The 17,329-nt window shown below is 41.8% G+C and overlaps 1 protein-coding gene and 1 long non-coding RNA gene across 8 annotated transcripts in view; both read right to left on the reverse strand.

Moving 5' to 3' along the window:
• Positions 1 to 2,327: 2,327 nt before the first annotated feature.
• On the reverse strand, positions 2,328 to 8,660 carry LOC123503734. The gene is made up of 3 exons (XR_006674595.1): positions 8,621 to 8,660; positions 8,198 to 8,309; positions 2,328 to 2,384 (listed from the first exon to the last, which is right to left on the reverse strand). It is a non-coding gene; the product is annotated as an uncharacterized LOC123503734 (long non-coding RNA).
• A 933-nt stretch (positions 8,661 to 9,593) lies between these two features.
• LOC123503592 (DE-cadherin-like) overlaps positions 9,594 to 17,329 on the reverse strand; it is a 142,183-nt gene continuing 134,447 nt past the window's right edge. For 5 of the 7 annotated variants that reach the window (XM_045253487.1, XM_045253490.1, XM_045253489.1 and 2 more), the window contains 5 exons: positions 12,800 to 13,817; positions 12,207 to 12,392; positions 11,748 to 11,875; positions 11,259 to 11,358; positions 9,594 to 10,700 (listed from right to left, as the gene is read on the reverse strand). In XM_045253487.1, coding sequence (XP_045109422.1) covers positions 9,835 to 10,700; positions 11,259 to 11,358; positions 11,748 to 11,875; positions 12,207 to 12,392; positions 12,800 to 13,817 — 2,298 coding nt within the window. In that variant the 3' untranslated portion in view covers positions 9,594 to 9,834. The remainder of the gene's footprint in view (positions 10,701 to 11,258; positions 11,359 to 11,747; positions 11,876 to 12,206; positions 12,393 to 12,799; positions 13,818 to 17,329) is intronic. The other 2 variants (XM_045253492.1, XM_045253488.1) reach the window with 2 other exon arrangements.

Genomic DNA, 17,329 nt, shown 5'->3' on the forward strand with positions numbered 1-17,329 from the left:
ATTGAGAAGGACTAGATGATGTTTTAAGAGAGAGAAAACCTGGCAGTAAGTTACCACAATCCTGTTCATTTTAGCTGTTCGTGTTTCCTATAAATACAAGTAACCAACAAACAACAAAGACTACACTCGCATACCAACACTCAAAGGCCCATATTAATGTTGCCTACAATAAGTAAGGTTGCCCAATGTCATTCACCTCTATGTATACTGCGAAGCACATTAAATATTTGTCATTATTTTCATCTTAATGCTCTCCTGCTTACGTACTGTGAATTAACCCCACCCACACACAAATATACCGACTCAATGATTACTTCCAAATTATCGCTCACCGATACTCACTCGTGCTTAGAAAATACCAAAATGAATGTATAGATTAATGTCCATATCAGCTTGGAACACTGCCGAACCTGTTATATTGGCCAAGAATTTGAAAGTATTGAACCTAGCTTTGTCATATTACCTTGGAAACTACCGCCTTGCAACACCTCAAAATATCAACAAACGCACTTAGAATTTACTAGAATCACACTGCATACATCAACACCAACACCAGACCACAAAAAATATCCCATACACACCCGACGAACACACAAATCACTGAAGTCACACACACAAACCACTTAAATCACTAAAAACTAACCCAAAACACAATGAAAAACATCAAAATATAAAACGCCCACCCAAAACACACTAGACACTCCCAACTTAGGAATATCATCCCCACACACCCACCCCCACCCTCCACACACACACGACTCCTACCCCAAACAAAAACCACTTTAAAGCGCTCAATATTATCACAAATCATACTAAAATCATCATGCAACACCTCAAAATGACACACACACACACACACACACACACACACACACACACACCGGTAGCTCAGTGGTTAGAGCGCTGGCTTCACAAGCCAGAGGACCGGGGTTCGATTCCCCGGCCGGGTGGAGATATTTGGGTGTGTCTCCTTTCACATGTAGCCCCTGTTCACCTAGCAGTGAGTAGGTACGGGATGTAAATCGAGGAGTTGTGACCTTGTTGTCCCGGTGTGTGGTGTATGCCTGGTCTCAGGCCTATCCGAAGATCGGAAATAATGAGCTCTGAGCTCGTTCCGTAGGGTAACGTCTGGCTGTCTCGTCAGAGACTGCAGCAGATCAAACAGTGAAACACACAAAGGCACACCATTAGAAGCACCCAATATTGAAATCATTCCCACTTACATAAAAGAGACTGCTAGTACACACCAACATAATTTTAACTGGAAACTTCACATCTCATCTCTTGCTAAAACAGCTTCTATGAAATTAGGTGTTCTGAGGCGTCTTCGACAGTTTCTCTCGCCCTCCAACTGCTTACTCTGTATAAGGGCCTTATCCGTCCCTGTATGGAGTACTCTTCGCATGTTTGGGGGGGTTCCAGTCACACAGCTTTGCTTGATAGGGTGGAATCGAAAGCTCTTCGTCTCATCAACTCCCCTCCTCTGACTAACTGTCTTCAGTCTCTTTCTCACCGCCGAAATGTTGCATCCCTTTCTATATTTTATCGCTATTTTCATGGTAACTGTTCTACTGATCTTGCTAACTGCATGCCTCCCATCCTCCTGCGGCCACGCTGCACAAGGCTTTCTTCTTCCTCTCATCCCTATTCTGTCCAACTCTCTAATGCAAGAGTTAACCAGTACGCTCAATCATTCATCCCTTTCACTGGTAAACTCTGGAACTCCCTCCTTTGCATCTGTATTTCCGAATTCCTACAACTTGTCTTCTTTTAAGAGCGAGGTATCGAGGCATTTGCTCCCCTAATTCTGGCTGACGGTTTTGGCACTTGAACTCTTTGGAGAGCCAGCGCTCAAGTGGGCCTTTTTCTAACTTTCTTTTTTTTGCCCTTGGCTGGCCTTCTTCCCTACGTAAAAAAAAAAAAAATAAATAAAAAAAAAAAATAAATAAAATAAATAAAATAAAATAAACACTCAAAAGTAACTCAAAACGCACTTAAAGCAACAAACAATCCTTCAAATTGCTCCCAAAACACTGAAAACATGAAAATACTAAAAAAAAAAAAAAACTCCACACTCAATATACGAGTACGTCAAATATTCCTAAAAGATCTGAAAAACACTGAAAACATTAAAATAATCCAAAACATGCTTATAACAGCCAATCCGCTCTACATCACCTCTCAAACACACTTAAAATACCCCAAATATACCCCAAAACTAACATAATGCATTGTAAAGAATGTTAAAATCAAAAGGGACACTTACCTAAATATTACACCTTGGCTCTTTCTCCTATTCCGCCTCTATTTCTCATTTCTTCTTCTTCGTCCTACTGCTTTGTTTTTCCTTCTTCTTTCTATTGCTTGTGTCTGCATGTCTGAGCCTAGAAACATAAAAAAACACTATGTAATAGACAAAATATTGAGGAAATAGTGGGTGACTTAAGTATTGTGGCTTGGCTGCTCCTCCATTTCCTCCTCCCTTTCTTCTTCCTTCCTCCTCCTCCTGCTTTATATCTCTTTTTTATTCTCCTCCTGCTACTAATATCTTCGCACCTGAACCTAGGAATACACGAAAACATGTAGAAGTCACTAGTTATTAAGCAAAATATTGACGAACGGCGGGTTTGGAAAAAAGGCTATGATGAGTCACCACCTGGGCTGTGGCCATCAGAGAGTACGCGAACGGGGTGACTCGGCTAAATTACGTAAATAATTTTATTTAAAAAATGACTTGGAAAAACAGAAGCCACGGGCAAATGCATGATATTTAATGTGATAAATATCTAAAATAATTTTCAAAATATCAAAATATTTCCATCTCAACTAGTTTTTAAAACTATCTAAATTAATTCCTTTAAAGGCATAAAAACCTTTTCACCAATACCTTTCCTAAAACGTACTGGAAAGTCAAACCATTATCACCTGGCGAGTATTCCATCACATTTCACGGAGTTTGAGCTATATTGTGTCTACACACCTGAGCCTAGAAACATCAAAAACACTATGTAATAGACAAAATGTTAAGGAAATAGTGGGTGACTTAAGTATTGTGGCTCGGATGCTCCACCATTTCCTCCTTCCTTTCTCCTTTCTTCCTTCCTTCCTCCTCCTTCATTCCTCTTTTTTTTCCTCCTCCTGCTACTAATATCTTCGCATCTGAACCTATAAACACACGAAAACATGTAGAAATCACTTGATTTTAAGCAAAATATTGACGAACTGCGGGTTTGAAAAGAGGACGCCAGCCCGAGGCTATGATGAGTCACCACCCGGGCTGTAGTCATCAAGAGAACTGCTAAATTACGTAAATTATTTGATTTTAAAAATTACTTTTAGAATAACAGAAACCACAGCCAAATGCATGATATTTTATGACGTGATAAATATTTAAACTAATTTTCAAAATATCAAAATGTCTCCAGCTTAACTAGTTTATTATATATATATATATATATATATATATATATATATATATATATATATATATATATATATATATATATATATATATATATATATATATATATATATATATATATATATATATATATATATATATATATATATATATATATATATATATATATATATATATATATATATATATATATATATATATATATATATATATATATATATATATATATATATATATATATATATATATATATATATATATATATATATATATATATATATATATATATATATATATATATATATATATATATATATATATATATATATATATATATATATATATATATATATATATATATATATATATAATGAATTACTTTAAATGTATAAAAAACCTTTTCACCAATAACTTTCCTAAAACGTATTGGAAAGTCAAGCTATTTTCACTTGGCGAATATTCTAACACATTTCACGGAGTCTGAGCTATCTTTTAAGGCATCTTACAGCCAGTTACATGGAGAGGCAGAAACGTGAGCAAATAGAATAAAGAAAAATAAATGGTTTGATCATCAGCACGAAACATCATTTCAAAGTCCGTATATTTCATTTAATAAATTGATTTTACACTTAAATGAGCATAGGTGTATAGCTTCAAATAGAAAAAAAGAAAAATGAGAAATGGGAAATTTAGAACGTTAAAAAGACTAACATACTCCAAAAAACACCAGTAAACGTTATATATTTACCCAACACAGGCGCGAAACACACTTTAAACACAACGAAACATTTATAGAAACCATAAAAAAAAACATGCCATGGAAGAGTAATATTACCATTAGGAAATATTTGAAAAAAAGTATTTAACCACGCAGGCTGACTGGAGGGCGGGGGTCGAGGATGATGGCTGGAGGTCCAGTGAGGGAAGCAGCCTGGAGGCTGGCTCCCTGTGGTGGAACCTCCATACGTTACCTTTATCATCTCACCAAGCCAAAAATAAGCCATAGAGGAAACTTTTTACCACAGGATATGATATGCTAGACAAGTGGCTGCATTCTGACACAGTTTGGTTTATGGTAAAGGAAGGAAGCAAATATCAGCTGATATTACTGACGTCTAGCTTCTATAATTATCGTTATACCTGTCACCTATCAATATTTGCGTACTGTTTTCACTCTCATATGTAAAGGAAACCTAAAAATAAGTGAATGGTCTTATAAATACCTTTAAATGATGAAGAAAAGGCAGTTTGGAGGGTTGTGGCGAAAGATTGCACTACTTGTCTTTCCGTTTGGTTCTTGGTGCTTGTTGTTACTTGAAAACTGTCGATATCATAGCAACACTTCACTTCACTTCACTTCACTTCAGTGTGTGTGTGTGTGTGTGTGTGTGTGTGTGTGTGTGTGTGTGTGTGTGTGTGTGTGTAATTCACTGTTTGATCTGCTGCAGTCTCTGACGAGACAAGCCAGACGTTAACCTACGGAACGAGCTCAGAGCTCATTATTTCCGATCTTCGGATAGGTCTGAGACCAGGCACACACCACACACCGGGACAACAAGGTCACAACTCCTCGATTTACATCCCGTACCTACTCACTGCTAGGTGAACAGGGGCTACACGTGAAAGGAGACACACCCAAATATCTCCACCCGGCCGGGGAATCGAACCCCGGTCCTCTGGCTTGTGAAGCCAGTGCTCTAACCACTGAGCTACCGTGTGTGTGTGTGTGTGTGTGGGTGGGTGTAAGGGTGTATGTGTGTGTGTGTGTGTGTGTGTGTGTGTGTGTGTGTGTGTGTGTGTGTGTGTGTGTGTGTGTGTGTGTGTGTGTGTGTGTGTGTGTATAGGCATGTTCTGGATGTGTATGGGGGTGTTTTGAGAGTGTTTACGAGTGTTTTCGGTATATAAAAGTGTCATTTGAGTGTCTATAGCTGTGTGTGTGGGGTGTCTACTGGGTCAGTAGAGTCCACCACCACCACCGTTGTTACCACACCACCACCACCACCATTAAACAACTACTGCCGTGTTAACTAGTAACAGAAGGTGTCTATGAAGACAGTACGTGTGTATAAATGTCTATGATAACTATCGATTACCAAATCTATAATTAATGCGACACAATATCTGTACGAATATCACATTGATTTATTGGTTATTGTGATATCTTTCTTTTCGTTATCGTGTCCAACTATGGTTATTTGTCAAAGCAGTATACATTAAATTGTATCTAGTTGTACAGCGTGAGTTGGCAACTCCCGCAGTCCAAGAAACGAGGTGCTTAAAAGGCAGACAATATTATTTTGTTTCATTCTCTATTTCTACCGCCTGATATACGAGTATTTCTGACAATAAACCAGGGTGAAAGGATACTAAGTAGATGAATATATACATTTTTCTATCTACATAAACATCTAACTTGTTGTTTATATACGAATTGATTTACTTATCTATCTGCCTACCTGTCCATCTGTTTGTTTATTTATCTTACTTTCCATTTACATATCTATCAACCTATCAAATTACCCGCTTATCTATCTATCTATTTTTACACAAGCATATGAATACCACCACCACCACCACCACTGCCAGTACCCGTGATTCCTTGGTGGTGGTGGTGGTGTGTGTGTGTGTGTGTGTGTGTGTGTGTGTGTGTGTGTGTGTGTGTGTGTGTGTGTGTGTTGTGGTGGCGTGGCATTTACAGTTAAAAGAATGGTGTTGTAACTTTACGAGTGTGTTTTGGTGTCATAACTTGACATCACCAGCAAAAAAGTAAATAAATAAATAAACAAATAAATAAAAAATAATAATAATAATGTGATGTCTTTACGTTCAGGTAAATCTATAGAACAGCAACTCCTTACATATTCTTTTCTATTATCCCCCTTCCCCCCAACAAGCTTGGGGGCACGTGAGGAATCGGGGGTTTTGTGGGGGGAAAGCCAAAAGAGGCGAGATATGGCGATCTAAAAAAACCTAAGGACAAAAACCTAACCTAACCGGGGGTACTGTGCCCCCCGGACCCCCCTACAACATTAACCTAACCCCTAACATAAACCTAACCTAACGTAACTACCGGACCCCCCCCTGCAACACTAACCTAATCCTAACATAAACCTAACCTAACGTAACCTAACTTAGCCGGGGTGGCTGCGCCCCGGACGCCCCCATTGCAACACTAACCTAACCTACCGTATCCTTGCTTTGGGGCAGCTTCCCTCCCCCCCACACCGGTTCTCTTATAGCTTCACACAATATGCCCTACCTCTACCAATACCCTCCTCACAATACCTTAACGAAAGGATGAAGGTCCTGGCTGGTCCTCTTCTCGATTGTACACTGACTTGCATCGCAGGAGCGATGATTTCCCAGTAATCAAATTCGTAACCTTTACAACTAATGTCCCTGGTGGCCATGGTTCAACTGCGCACGTGCGGTTGAGACGGCGCACCGGCACGTGCCGGCGCGAGACGTATCCTCTCAAACGCCGGTGATAGGTAGCGAGTTGCCGTGCCGGGATTCTTTGGGACGCTCGCTCCCGAGAGGTGGTGCTGCGGTGACGTCTTTAACAAACATGGCGGCCCAAACAACATGTTTCCAGTGTCCTTCGTGCCCTTTCCAGGGACTAGACTATAACTTGGTTCTCCGTCACGCTCACAGATGCACTGGGAAGTACTTTACAAGTACCTGAGTGGGAGAGATGCTTTGAAGCAATGGCAATATTTCGCAGTCATGGATGAAATATTTGCTGGAGATCCATCATAGCTCCTGATGCTTTGGCCGCCAGGGACGCGTTACCATAGCAACGAAGCGGGTTTGTTTATTTTACAGAGGAAGCTCCCAAAAGCGTTTGAAAAGACGATCCGGGAGTCTCGGTACGCCGGCACATGCCGGTGCGCCGTCTCAAACGCAGCCCAGCTGGTGCACCTGTCTGCCCAGCTGTGCCCCGCCTACGAATACATATAGCAAATTCCCATTGGCGCAGCTTGTGGTGTTAAGAGGTGGTGGCACGTCATTGGACAAAAGAACTATAGACACAATAAGAATCCTATTCAGCAGTTACCCACAAACCCAGGATGTGAACAACAGACAGTCACTTCCTGTTACCCACAAACCCCAGCAGATATATACAATAAACAATAGCAATGTTTACTATTTGGACTTAGACTCCGAGTGATGTCTCTAATTTCAGTGAGGCAATGTGACATAACCGTGTGTGACCCCCAAACAAGACCACAAGGTACGTGTTCTCCATTAACTAATCATTTTGTGTTATTATTTCACGGATTAGAGAGGAGGTCCTATTATAAAGATTTACGATTTATTCATATTTGTTAACGAAAGTAATCCAGAGCGAAATCAGGCCAAAGCAGCCTTCCCCTTCCTCTCTCCCACCACTTCAACCTATAGAAATACGACTTTTTAAACAGTTATTGATGGAGCGGAAATCTGTGACATATGAATAATTGTTTAAAAATCCCCCAGGAAGCAGATTTCGACACATCAATTCCGAGCATATTTGGGAAAATCAGGAAGGATGACAATCTTATGCTAAGGAGGTGTGGCTGACTCTTGACTTCTCTCCACTAATCGCCTGTTTGCCATATCATTGCATGGTCGTCATCGTCTACCTAGCCATTTAATGATGATATTGTTGGAAACTTAACATGCAAGGGTAATATTTTCATTTTGAAATACCTATTGTTATTCTTTACAACAGTATGAACAACGAATATTTCACACTTCTTATTTCAGTCTCCCAGATATAACGGATGGACATACCTGGTGCCACAGTCTTCACCAGCGTTGCCGGCAGCACACACACCAGACACCTTGGCGCGCAACAAAACCATACGAAGCTTCGAATAGGGGTCCACAAACATCTTGTTCACATCTATAAGGCAATAGATTTATATTTCTGTGGCATCGTAAAACAAAATGCTTTTCTCTCACCTCCTACGATCTCTACCTCTTATAAAAATTCACTCAGTTATTCTTTCTTCATCGAACATAAAAGTTTCCCACCCAACACTTCACACCACTATAATGATGATCATTAAGTCTTTCCCGTTACTTTCCCAATCTAATATGTTTTTAACACAGTCATGTCCGCCATCCTCAGATAAAAACAACACTAAAACATCATGAAGCCTCCACTAGGGACATTTGAAGAATTCGAGTAAGTTTGTCCCTCATTTGTCTTACCTCTACACCACACGCTTTTTCTGTCCTCACTGACCTCTCACCTCCAACTGCAGCAAGACGTCGAGACGAGTAAGTTGCCAGATGTCTGCAAGGTTTGGTGTGTCACGTTATATTGAGCCATAAAAACAAAATTAAAAGTGAAATCTGTACGCGGAAAAGCCCAATAAAAAGCAGAATTATGATTGACATCATAAAGCTATAAGATATAGAATTATTCCAGTAAGATATGAAACAAAATCAGCTTAGGCTTGTGGTCTACAGGTGGCAGGATGTTTGATTAAATACGTGGCGAGATATTCAAAGTAATTTCATGCGAATATAAAAACAAACGATACATAATACACCAGAAGTACTGAATTGATATGGCTACTAACATTACAAGTGTTCTGAGCCCTCCTGCTTTGTACTCCTAAATGTCAAGCGTTATTCATGTTATTCATTGATGGTGACTCTTTCAGAATGACTATTGACTATTGATAAAAAGTTCATTCACATACCTAATTGAGCACCAGGCTGGGTTTCTTTTGGTGATGATTGAAATGAACATAAGGACGGTGATAAGGTGCAGCCAGAGGGAGAACGCCACGCTCCTGCCTTGATTCCACCCAACGTTCCAGAGAGAGAGGACCTGTCTGATCATTTGTACGAACTTTTAATTATGATGCTAATGAGAAAACAAGGCCTCTAGTATTACAAAGAGAAAGTCTAACTAAAGGATCAACTACATGAGGGACTAAGAAAATAATTGTGTTTGCCTTTCACCGCCCCAGTCTCAGATGTAATGGTGAAGTCCTTGCTGTCTGTCAGACTTGTAAATTCTAACCAAGCTTCTCAAAAAAAAAAAATAAATAAATAAATAAATAAAATTAAATAGATGAATAAGAAATAAATAAATGAAAAAAAAAATACAACTTAATGGTTTCCTACTTTTTTTTTATGAATATCAGTCATTATGGTTCAATTAAAGTCCTTGTTAACGATGTAATTTGTTTTTAATTATGAAAAGAGGGGATTATATGATTGCAATCAGTCCCAATCGAGACAGAAGCATTCCACTGAGCATTCGCACCACCTGTTGATACAGTTCGCTCGTCACCCACTGAGGAAACACAATGCTTATATCAATGAAGTTCACTTGAGCAAAAGGTCGGGAGGCTCACCAGTGTTTTTGAGTTCACTAATGTACAGTAAATTTCCTCTACTCTTACGTCTCATCAACACCAAGTTTCCACACCTTTCACTGGTTTCCCAGACGTGGTTACTTTCTTGCTGTCACACGTATTGGAGCCTGAGAGACCTGTTAAGGCCGCTGCTTTTGTTGAGCACTGGCGAGGGTTGGAGTGACTGACCAAGTGTCCATTCACGACAGGTTCCTTTGAAGCCTGGGCTGGCATGTCAGGAATACTGTGCGTTGGCTTGGTGACTGTGGAGGAGCGCTGAGCGGGATTGGTGTACAAGTTGCTGATGGTGGTGACTGTCGCTTCAGGCTGGTGCTTGCTTCCTGAGACGGTGTGCGCGTTCAGCTGATGTTTATAAAGTAGGGAGGAAGAGGAGGAAGTTGAGGAAGAAATCAATTTCTGCGTTTGATTTATAGGTAAAGATCGAGGAACTACTCTCTTTGTGCTAGATTTCAGTGTAAAGGAATGCAAGGGTGCGTATGCTTCTTCCGATAAGGGATGTGAGGACATCTGAATACAGTCATTAGACTTACTTCGGTGGCCAGATGTTAGAGACTCACTGGCAATGCTTTTGAGGACGAGGACGGGCACGTGCGGCCGCTCAGGATGGGACTTAACGTAAGAGAACCTGATACCCGCCCCCATGGAGGAGATCGGTGAGGAAGGAGCGGGAGACGGAGGAGAATGTAGAGCCTCATTCTTGATATCACTTGTGGTTTCAGGAGGCAGGAATGACGGGCTCCTGGACAGTTTATCTTGGATACTGAGGGGCCCGTCCTCACTCATCTCGCTGGCCTTGGTCTGCGCACGGTAGATTTGTGCAAGCTTTTCAAATCTTTGACACCAATCCGTCCGGCAGTCGAAGATCATATCACTCCGCGAGGATCCTGGGAATTCGGGATCTGTGTCAGGAGGGAGAATGAACGAAGGCATAATGCTCCTCCTCTCACACACACACACACACACACACACACACACACACACACACACAGGATACGTGAGAGCGACTCTTTCGTCTTAGTTTGCTTTTATATGTTATAGTGTTTGTTATAAGACATCTGATCACTGCTTAAGAAAAACAAGTTAAGAAAAATATTTAGTTTGGGTTAATGATATTGGTTTGGTTCCCTCATATATGCGTAAACCATTCACTTATCTATTCATTCACTTACTCACTTTAAGCCATCCTTACTTCAAACTACTTTTACTTTGGGATATCATTATTCCAGCTACTCTTCACACGCACACCCACAAACACACACACACTCAGTTACTCATATTCTCTCTCTCTCTCTCTCTCTCTCTCTCTCTCTCTCTCTCTCTCTCTCTCTCTCTCTCTCTCTCTCTCTCTCTCTCTCTCTCTCTCTCTCTCTCTCTCTCTCTCTCTCTCTCTCTCTCTCTCTCTCTCTCTCTCTCTCTCTCTCTCTCTCTCTCTCTCTCTCTCTCTCTCTCTCCCCTACCGGATGTCAGAGAGGAAAGGGAGGCAGCTGACATCTCGTCCCCTTCCACACTGTAGTGCCTCAAGTCCTCCAACTCCTGCTGCTGCTGATGATGATTCACCTGAGATGGAAGAGACATAAGTGAGGCCGGTATTCACAAACGCTTTGCTCTCTCACCACGACTATTTCCAAAGGTCACATGTAGAGATAATCAACCGAGTTCTTTTAAGTGTGTTTCTCTTGTTTATAAATTATAGATCTTGTTAATCTGTCACTAGGACCATAACAATGCTTAAAGATCCTTGTAATCTATTAGAATTTTTTGAAAATAAGAAAGCAAACGCGGGAAGAGGTGTTGTTGAATACCCTGAAGTTGAACGAAGCACGTTGCATATTCACGCCACTGCACGCAATGCCACTCACACACTCGCATCAATCCCAAAGCTTACACACGCTCAACCCCAAGCAAGTCCAAATTTTCAAAACTTAGAGAAAGCGAGGCGCTCTCACCTTCACAATGCTCTCCCTGATATAGTTCCCGATGGTGAGTCCCTCGGGCACCTGCTGGGGAAGTGGGGCGCTGGTGTCCCTCAGGCAGGCGTCCTGGGCCACGTCTGGAAGCGCCCTCTCGTTCTCGTCTGTGCAATGAACATTTTATTCATGTAAGTAATGGACAAAAAAAAAAAAAAAAAAAAAAAAAGAAAAAGTACTAAGGTACCAGTCCCTAAAGGAAAAACCCAGTGATTATAAAAAAAAATGGAGGAGGGAAGTATTTCAGACGAGGTATGTGAGAAGAGAAAAGAATAAGAAAAGCTAAGGGAAGGAATGGAAAAAAATAAGAATATGAATAAAAATAAGAAGAGAAGCACCATCACCATTTAACTGCCGACCTCCACAGACAGCAATAAAAACAAAGGTTCCCATCCTCTATTAAACAACCACTAGTGCCATCACGCCTCCGCCACTCACCGCCCACCACATGACCGTCCGGGGTCGCCTGCAGGAATTTGAGCTCGAAGTGAGTCTCGTCCTTCTCGCCGAACCCCTCCAGGTCAGTGTTGCCCATCGTCTCCTTGACCATGTCGCCGTCCACGTCAGTGTGTGTGAGGGAGTTGATGCCCCGGCGCACCAGACATACGATCATCACCACCAGTACTGTCGCAGGAATGAATGAACGAACCACACACACACACACACACACACACACACACGCACGCACGCACGCACGCACGCACGCACACACACACACACACACACACACACACACACACACACACACTAGAAATAACTTATTTTGTGAAAGTTGGGTGTCTTAGAAGGGGTGCATGAGTGTATGGCGGTGGGTGCATTGGTGTGTTGTTGAATAAAGTTTTTGGTGATTTGTCTATAGCAATCTCTATGAATACCTAACTGATGGCATGCAACATTTGAGTCCCCCATATTAAAGTAAAAAAAAAAAAAAAAAAATCGGTGCTTTGTTGCTAAATATTCCATCACTATAGCAAGTCAAGATTGGTTTAAGTCTGGCTGTTCAAGGAGAAAATAACAACAGCAGTCCTTACGCAAGAGACTGAGGAGGCTGGCGAGGATGATGATCAGGGAGCGCCTGCCCAGCACCACCCGCGATGTCCTGGGGACGTCGCAGGGCTGGATGGCACTCTTGCTGAAGTCCGTAGCATTGAGGTCGTAGAGGTGGTCGTTCTGCCGTAACTCCAGCACACAGCCGCTGAAGGGTGAGGCACTGGGCGGCGTTAGCGTCCACCCATAAGAATCTGCTAACTGGAGGAAACTGACCGTGGATGCGACACCGCCCACCTGAAGAGGTCCCTGGGCGTTGAGCAGGTGGCTGGGGCTGCTACTGCTGGTGGTCAACATCGCCAGTGGCACATTTTTCCTGCACGGCTTACGGTTAGCATGTCTGGTCGCGTTGATACCACAGTTGACCACCTCGACCGTCACGCCTCCTTCGCCCCACGTGAGGATGTACTGGAAGGCTTTAAAACTGTTTGCTTCGACGGGGACTGAGATGTTCATGGTCCCTGTCCCGAGATCCAGGAAAGTCTCCACTACCCAGTCCCGCAGAATGACGTACAGGAAGTCTCTAGGATAATCCGGCCAAGGCGAGGGAATGGTCGGCCCCGTGTACAACAGGACGCCGCTCTTGTCGTGGCTTTCAAAGATGATTGTGAGGGAGGAACGTTCGCACACGGTCAGCGGTTGGTACCAAGCGAAGGTATTCTCAAAACTGGCCGTCAGAAGTTCACACCGCGGGCCGTAGTTGATGGAGTCGCGGCACTGGCAGGTGAGGGTGTTGTTTCTAACTCGACACACTCCCTCATTGAAGCAAAAGCCTGGGTAGCACACGGACGGAGGAGGCTCCAACGGTCCGCAGCTGCACGTATAATCCCTCACGACTTCTACAGCGACAAGGGAGGCAGAGACATCAGAGATCACGAGTGGCCTGGTAAGGTTAGGCCGGAGAGTGTGTTGGCAGCTGTGGCCGCCACAAGGAGACGTGGCTTCGTAGAGGCACGCGTTGATATCCACAAGGGAGACATCCACGCCTAGCGCCGCAGACACCTGGCCACCGCGAGAGACAAGTCTAAGTGCTGGACAAGATATTACCGGACTTCCAACTTCTGTTTTAATTATTCACTACCAGAGCTGCCGAGTTATATTTTGTTGTGTTGATTGATTATCATACTGCTTCTTTTTCCCATTCATTTTCCACACACACACACACACACACACACACACACACACACACACACACACACACACACACACACGGCCCGGTAGCTCAGTGGTTCTCTAGAGCGCTGGCTTCACAAGCCAGATGACCGGGGTTCGATTCCCCGGCCGGGTGGAAATATTTGGGTGTCTCCTTTCACGTGTAGCCCCTGTTCACCTAGCAGTGAGTAGGTACGGGATGTAAATCGAGGAGTTGTGACCTTGTTGTCCCGGTGTGTGGTGTGTGCCTGGTCTCAGACCTATCCCAAGATCGGAAATAATGAGCTCTGAGCTCGTTCCGTAGGGTAACGTCTGGCTGTCTCGTCAGAGACTGCAGCAGATCTAACAGTGAATTACACACACACACACACACACACACACACACACACACACAAGTGGAGTTTGGGGAAGGAAAAACAGAAATACTGTATATTAAGATACATATTAATAAAAAAGAGTTAACAATCATTGGAACATATGTGCCACCAAAAACAAATTCATGGACTAATCAAGAATATAAAGACATGATAAATGACACAATAAGGAGTCTTACAAGAATCATTAAAGAAAGGAGAAAAGTGATATTAGTAGGAGATTTCAACTGTAAGGAGGTGGACTGGGAAAATTATGAAAGTGGTAGGGGGGAAGAAGCCTGGGGAGATAGATTCCTGAACCTAATGATAGATAATTTGATGGTCCAAAGAGTAAAGGAAAACACAAGATTCAGAGGAAACGATGAGCCGGCAAGATTGGACCTAGTTTTACAAGGGATATACAAATTAACGATGATATAAGATATAAGTGCCCATTGGGAAAGAGTGACCATGTAATATTAGAAATGGATATAGAAGAAGGAAAGGAAGATAGAGATGAATCATACAAAGGAGACCGATTAAATTACAGAAAGGCTGATATTGAGAATCTCAAGAACTATTTTAAAACGTAAACTGGGAGGAGATGGAAAACTCAGAAACGGTTCAAGAGAAATATAACTTATTTTTGGAAATATACAAAACAGGAGTCAGGAATATGTCCGAAATATAGACCTAAAGAAGAAGGAAAGAAAGATTGGTTTAATGCAAGATGTGCTAGGGCAAAGGAGAAACGAGATGGAGCATGGAAAAGGTGGAGAAGAAACAGAAATCCAGAAAATAAGGAAAACTTCAAAACAGCAAGAAATGAATATGCTAAGGTGAGAAAGGAAGAAGAAAGGAACTATGAAAAGGACATTGTCGAAAAATGTAAGGAACAACCAAAATTGTTCTACAGATTCATAAATGGAAAAATAAGACAAAAAGAAACAATAGAAAGGTTAAAAGGAGAGAACGGAATGGTGGAAGACCCAAAAGTATGGCAGAACTGTTAAATAGTAAATTTCATGAGGTCTTTACTAAGGAATCCAAATTTGAAAGACCACAGGGTAATAGAGAGACTGTCCATATGAAAGAGATTAAAGTAACCAAGCTTGAAATAAAAAAGTTGATGACGGAACTAGATGAGGAAAAGGCAATGGGACCGGATGAAGTCTCAGGCAGAATACTGAAAGAATGTAGGGAAGAACTAGCAAGTCCAATATACAACATCATAAAATGCTCAATAGAAAATGGAACAGTGCCAGTGGAGTGGAAAAGAGCTGAGGTGGTTCCCATATATAAGAGCGGAAGGAAGGAAGAACCTTTAAATTACAGACCGGTATCACTAACTAGTGTAATATGCAAGATGTGTGAAAAAGTAATAAAGAAGCAATGGATTGAGTTTCTTGAAGACAACAAATTATTATCAAATAGCCAATTTGGTTTTAGAAAAGGTCGGTCATGTGTGACAAATTTATTGAGTTTCTACTCTAGAATAGTTGATAAAGTACAAGAGAGAGAGGGATGGATTGACTGTATTTATTTAGATTTAAAAAAGGCGTTTGATAAAGTGCCACATGAAAGATTACTATGGAAGTTAGAGGAGAAGGGTGGCTTAAAAGGAAGCACATTGAGATGGATAAAAATTTACTTGAGGGGGAGAGAAATAAGGACGATAGTTAAAGATATGAAGTCCAAGTGGAGAACAGTAGACAGCGGAGTGCCACAGTGGTCAGTATTGGCGCCAATACTTTTTCTCGTATATAAACGACATGCCAGAGGGAGTGAACAGCTACATAAATCTGTTGTGAAATACTACAGGAAGACTTAAACAAGATCTGGAAATGGAGTAAAAACTGGGAGATGGAATTCAATGTGGACAAAAGCCATGTCATGGAAATGGGAAAAAGTGAAAGACGACCAGTGGGAATCTATAAGATGGGAGATGGAGTAGAACTAGAAAAAGTAAAAAAGGAAAAGGACTTGGGAGTGACAATGGAAGAAAACAATCAACCGGTAAGCCATATTGATAGAATTTTCAGAGAGACGTATAATTTGCTAAGGAATATTGGAGTAGCATTTCACTATATGGACAAAGAAATGATGAAGAAATTGATAAGTACTAAAATAAGACCTAGATTGGAATATGCAGGAGTTGTGTGGACCCCCATAAAAAGAAACACATAAGAAAATTGGAGAGACTACAAAAAATGGCTACAAGAATGGTTCCAGAATTTAAAGGGATGACATATGAGGAGAGACTAAAGGCTATGGATCTACCAACCTTGGAACAGAGAGAGAGAGAGGGATCTGATACAAGTTTATAAATTGATTAACGGAATGGATCAAGTGGATAATGAGAAACTGATCCTGAGAGAAGAATATGACATTAGAAGCACAAGATCGCATAGTAAGAAACTGAGGAAGGAAGATGTCTGAGAGATGTTAAAAATTTAGTTTCCGCAAAGATGTGTTGAGACTTGGAACAGTTTGAGTGAGGAAGTGGTGTCAGCAGAGTGAACATAGTTTTAAAGAAAAATTGGATAAGTGTAGATATGGAGACGGGGCCACACGAGCATAAAGCCCAGGCCCTGTAAAACTACAACTAGGTAAATACACACACACACACACACACACACACACACACACACACACACACACACACACACACACACACACACACACACACGGCACGGTAGCTCAGTGGTTAGAGCACTGGCTTCACAAGCCAGAGGACCGGGGTTCGATTCCCCGGCCGGGTGGAGATATTTGGGTGTGTCTCCTTTCACGTGTAGCCCCTGTCACCTAGCAGTGAGTAGGTACGGGATGTAAATCGAGGAGTTGTGACCTTGTTGTCCCGGTGTGTGGTGTGTGCCTGGTCTCAGACCTATCCCAAGATCGGAAATAATGAGCTCTGAGCTCGTTCCGTAGAGTAACGTCTGGCTGTCTCGTCAGAGACTGCAGCAGATCAAACAGTGAATTGCACACACACACACACACACACACACA

This window comes from Portunus trituberculatus, chromosome 14 (assembly GCF_017591435.1).
Source record: "Portunus trituberculatus isolate SZX2019 chromosome 14, ASM1759143v1, whole genome shotgun sequence".
NCBI lineage: Eukaryota > Metazoa > Arthropoda > Malacostraca > Decapoda > Portunidae > Portunus > Portunus trituberculatus.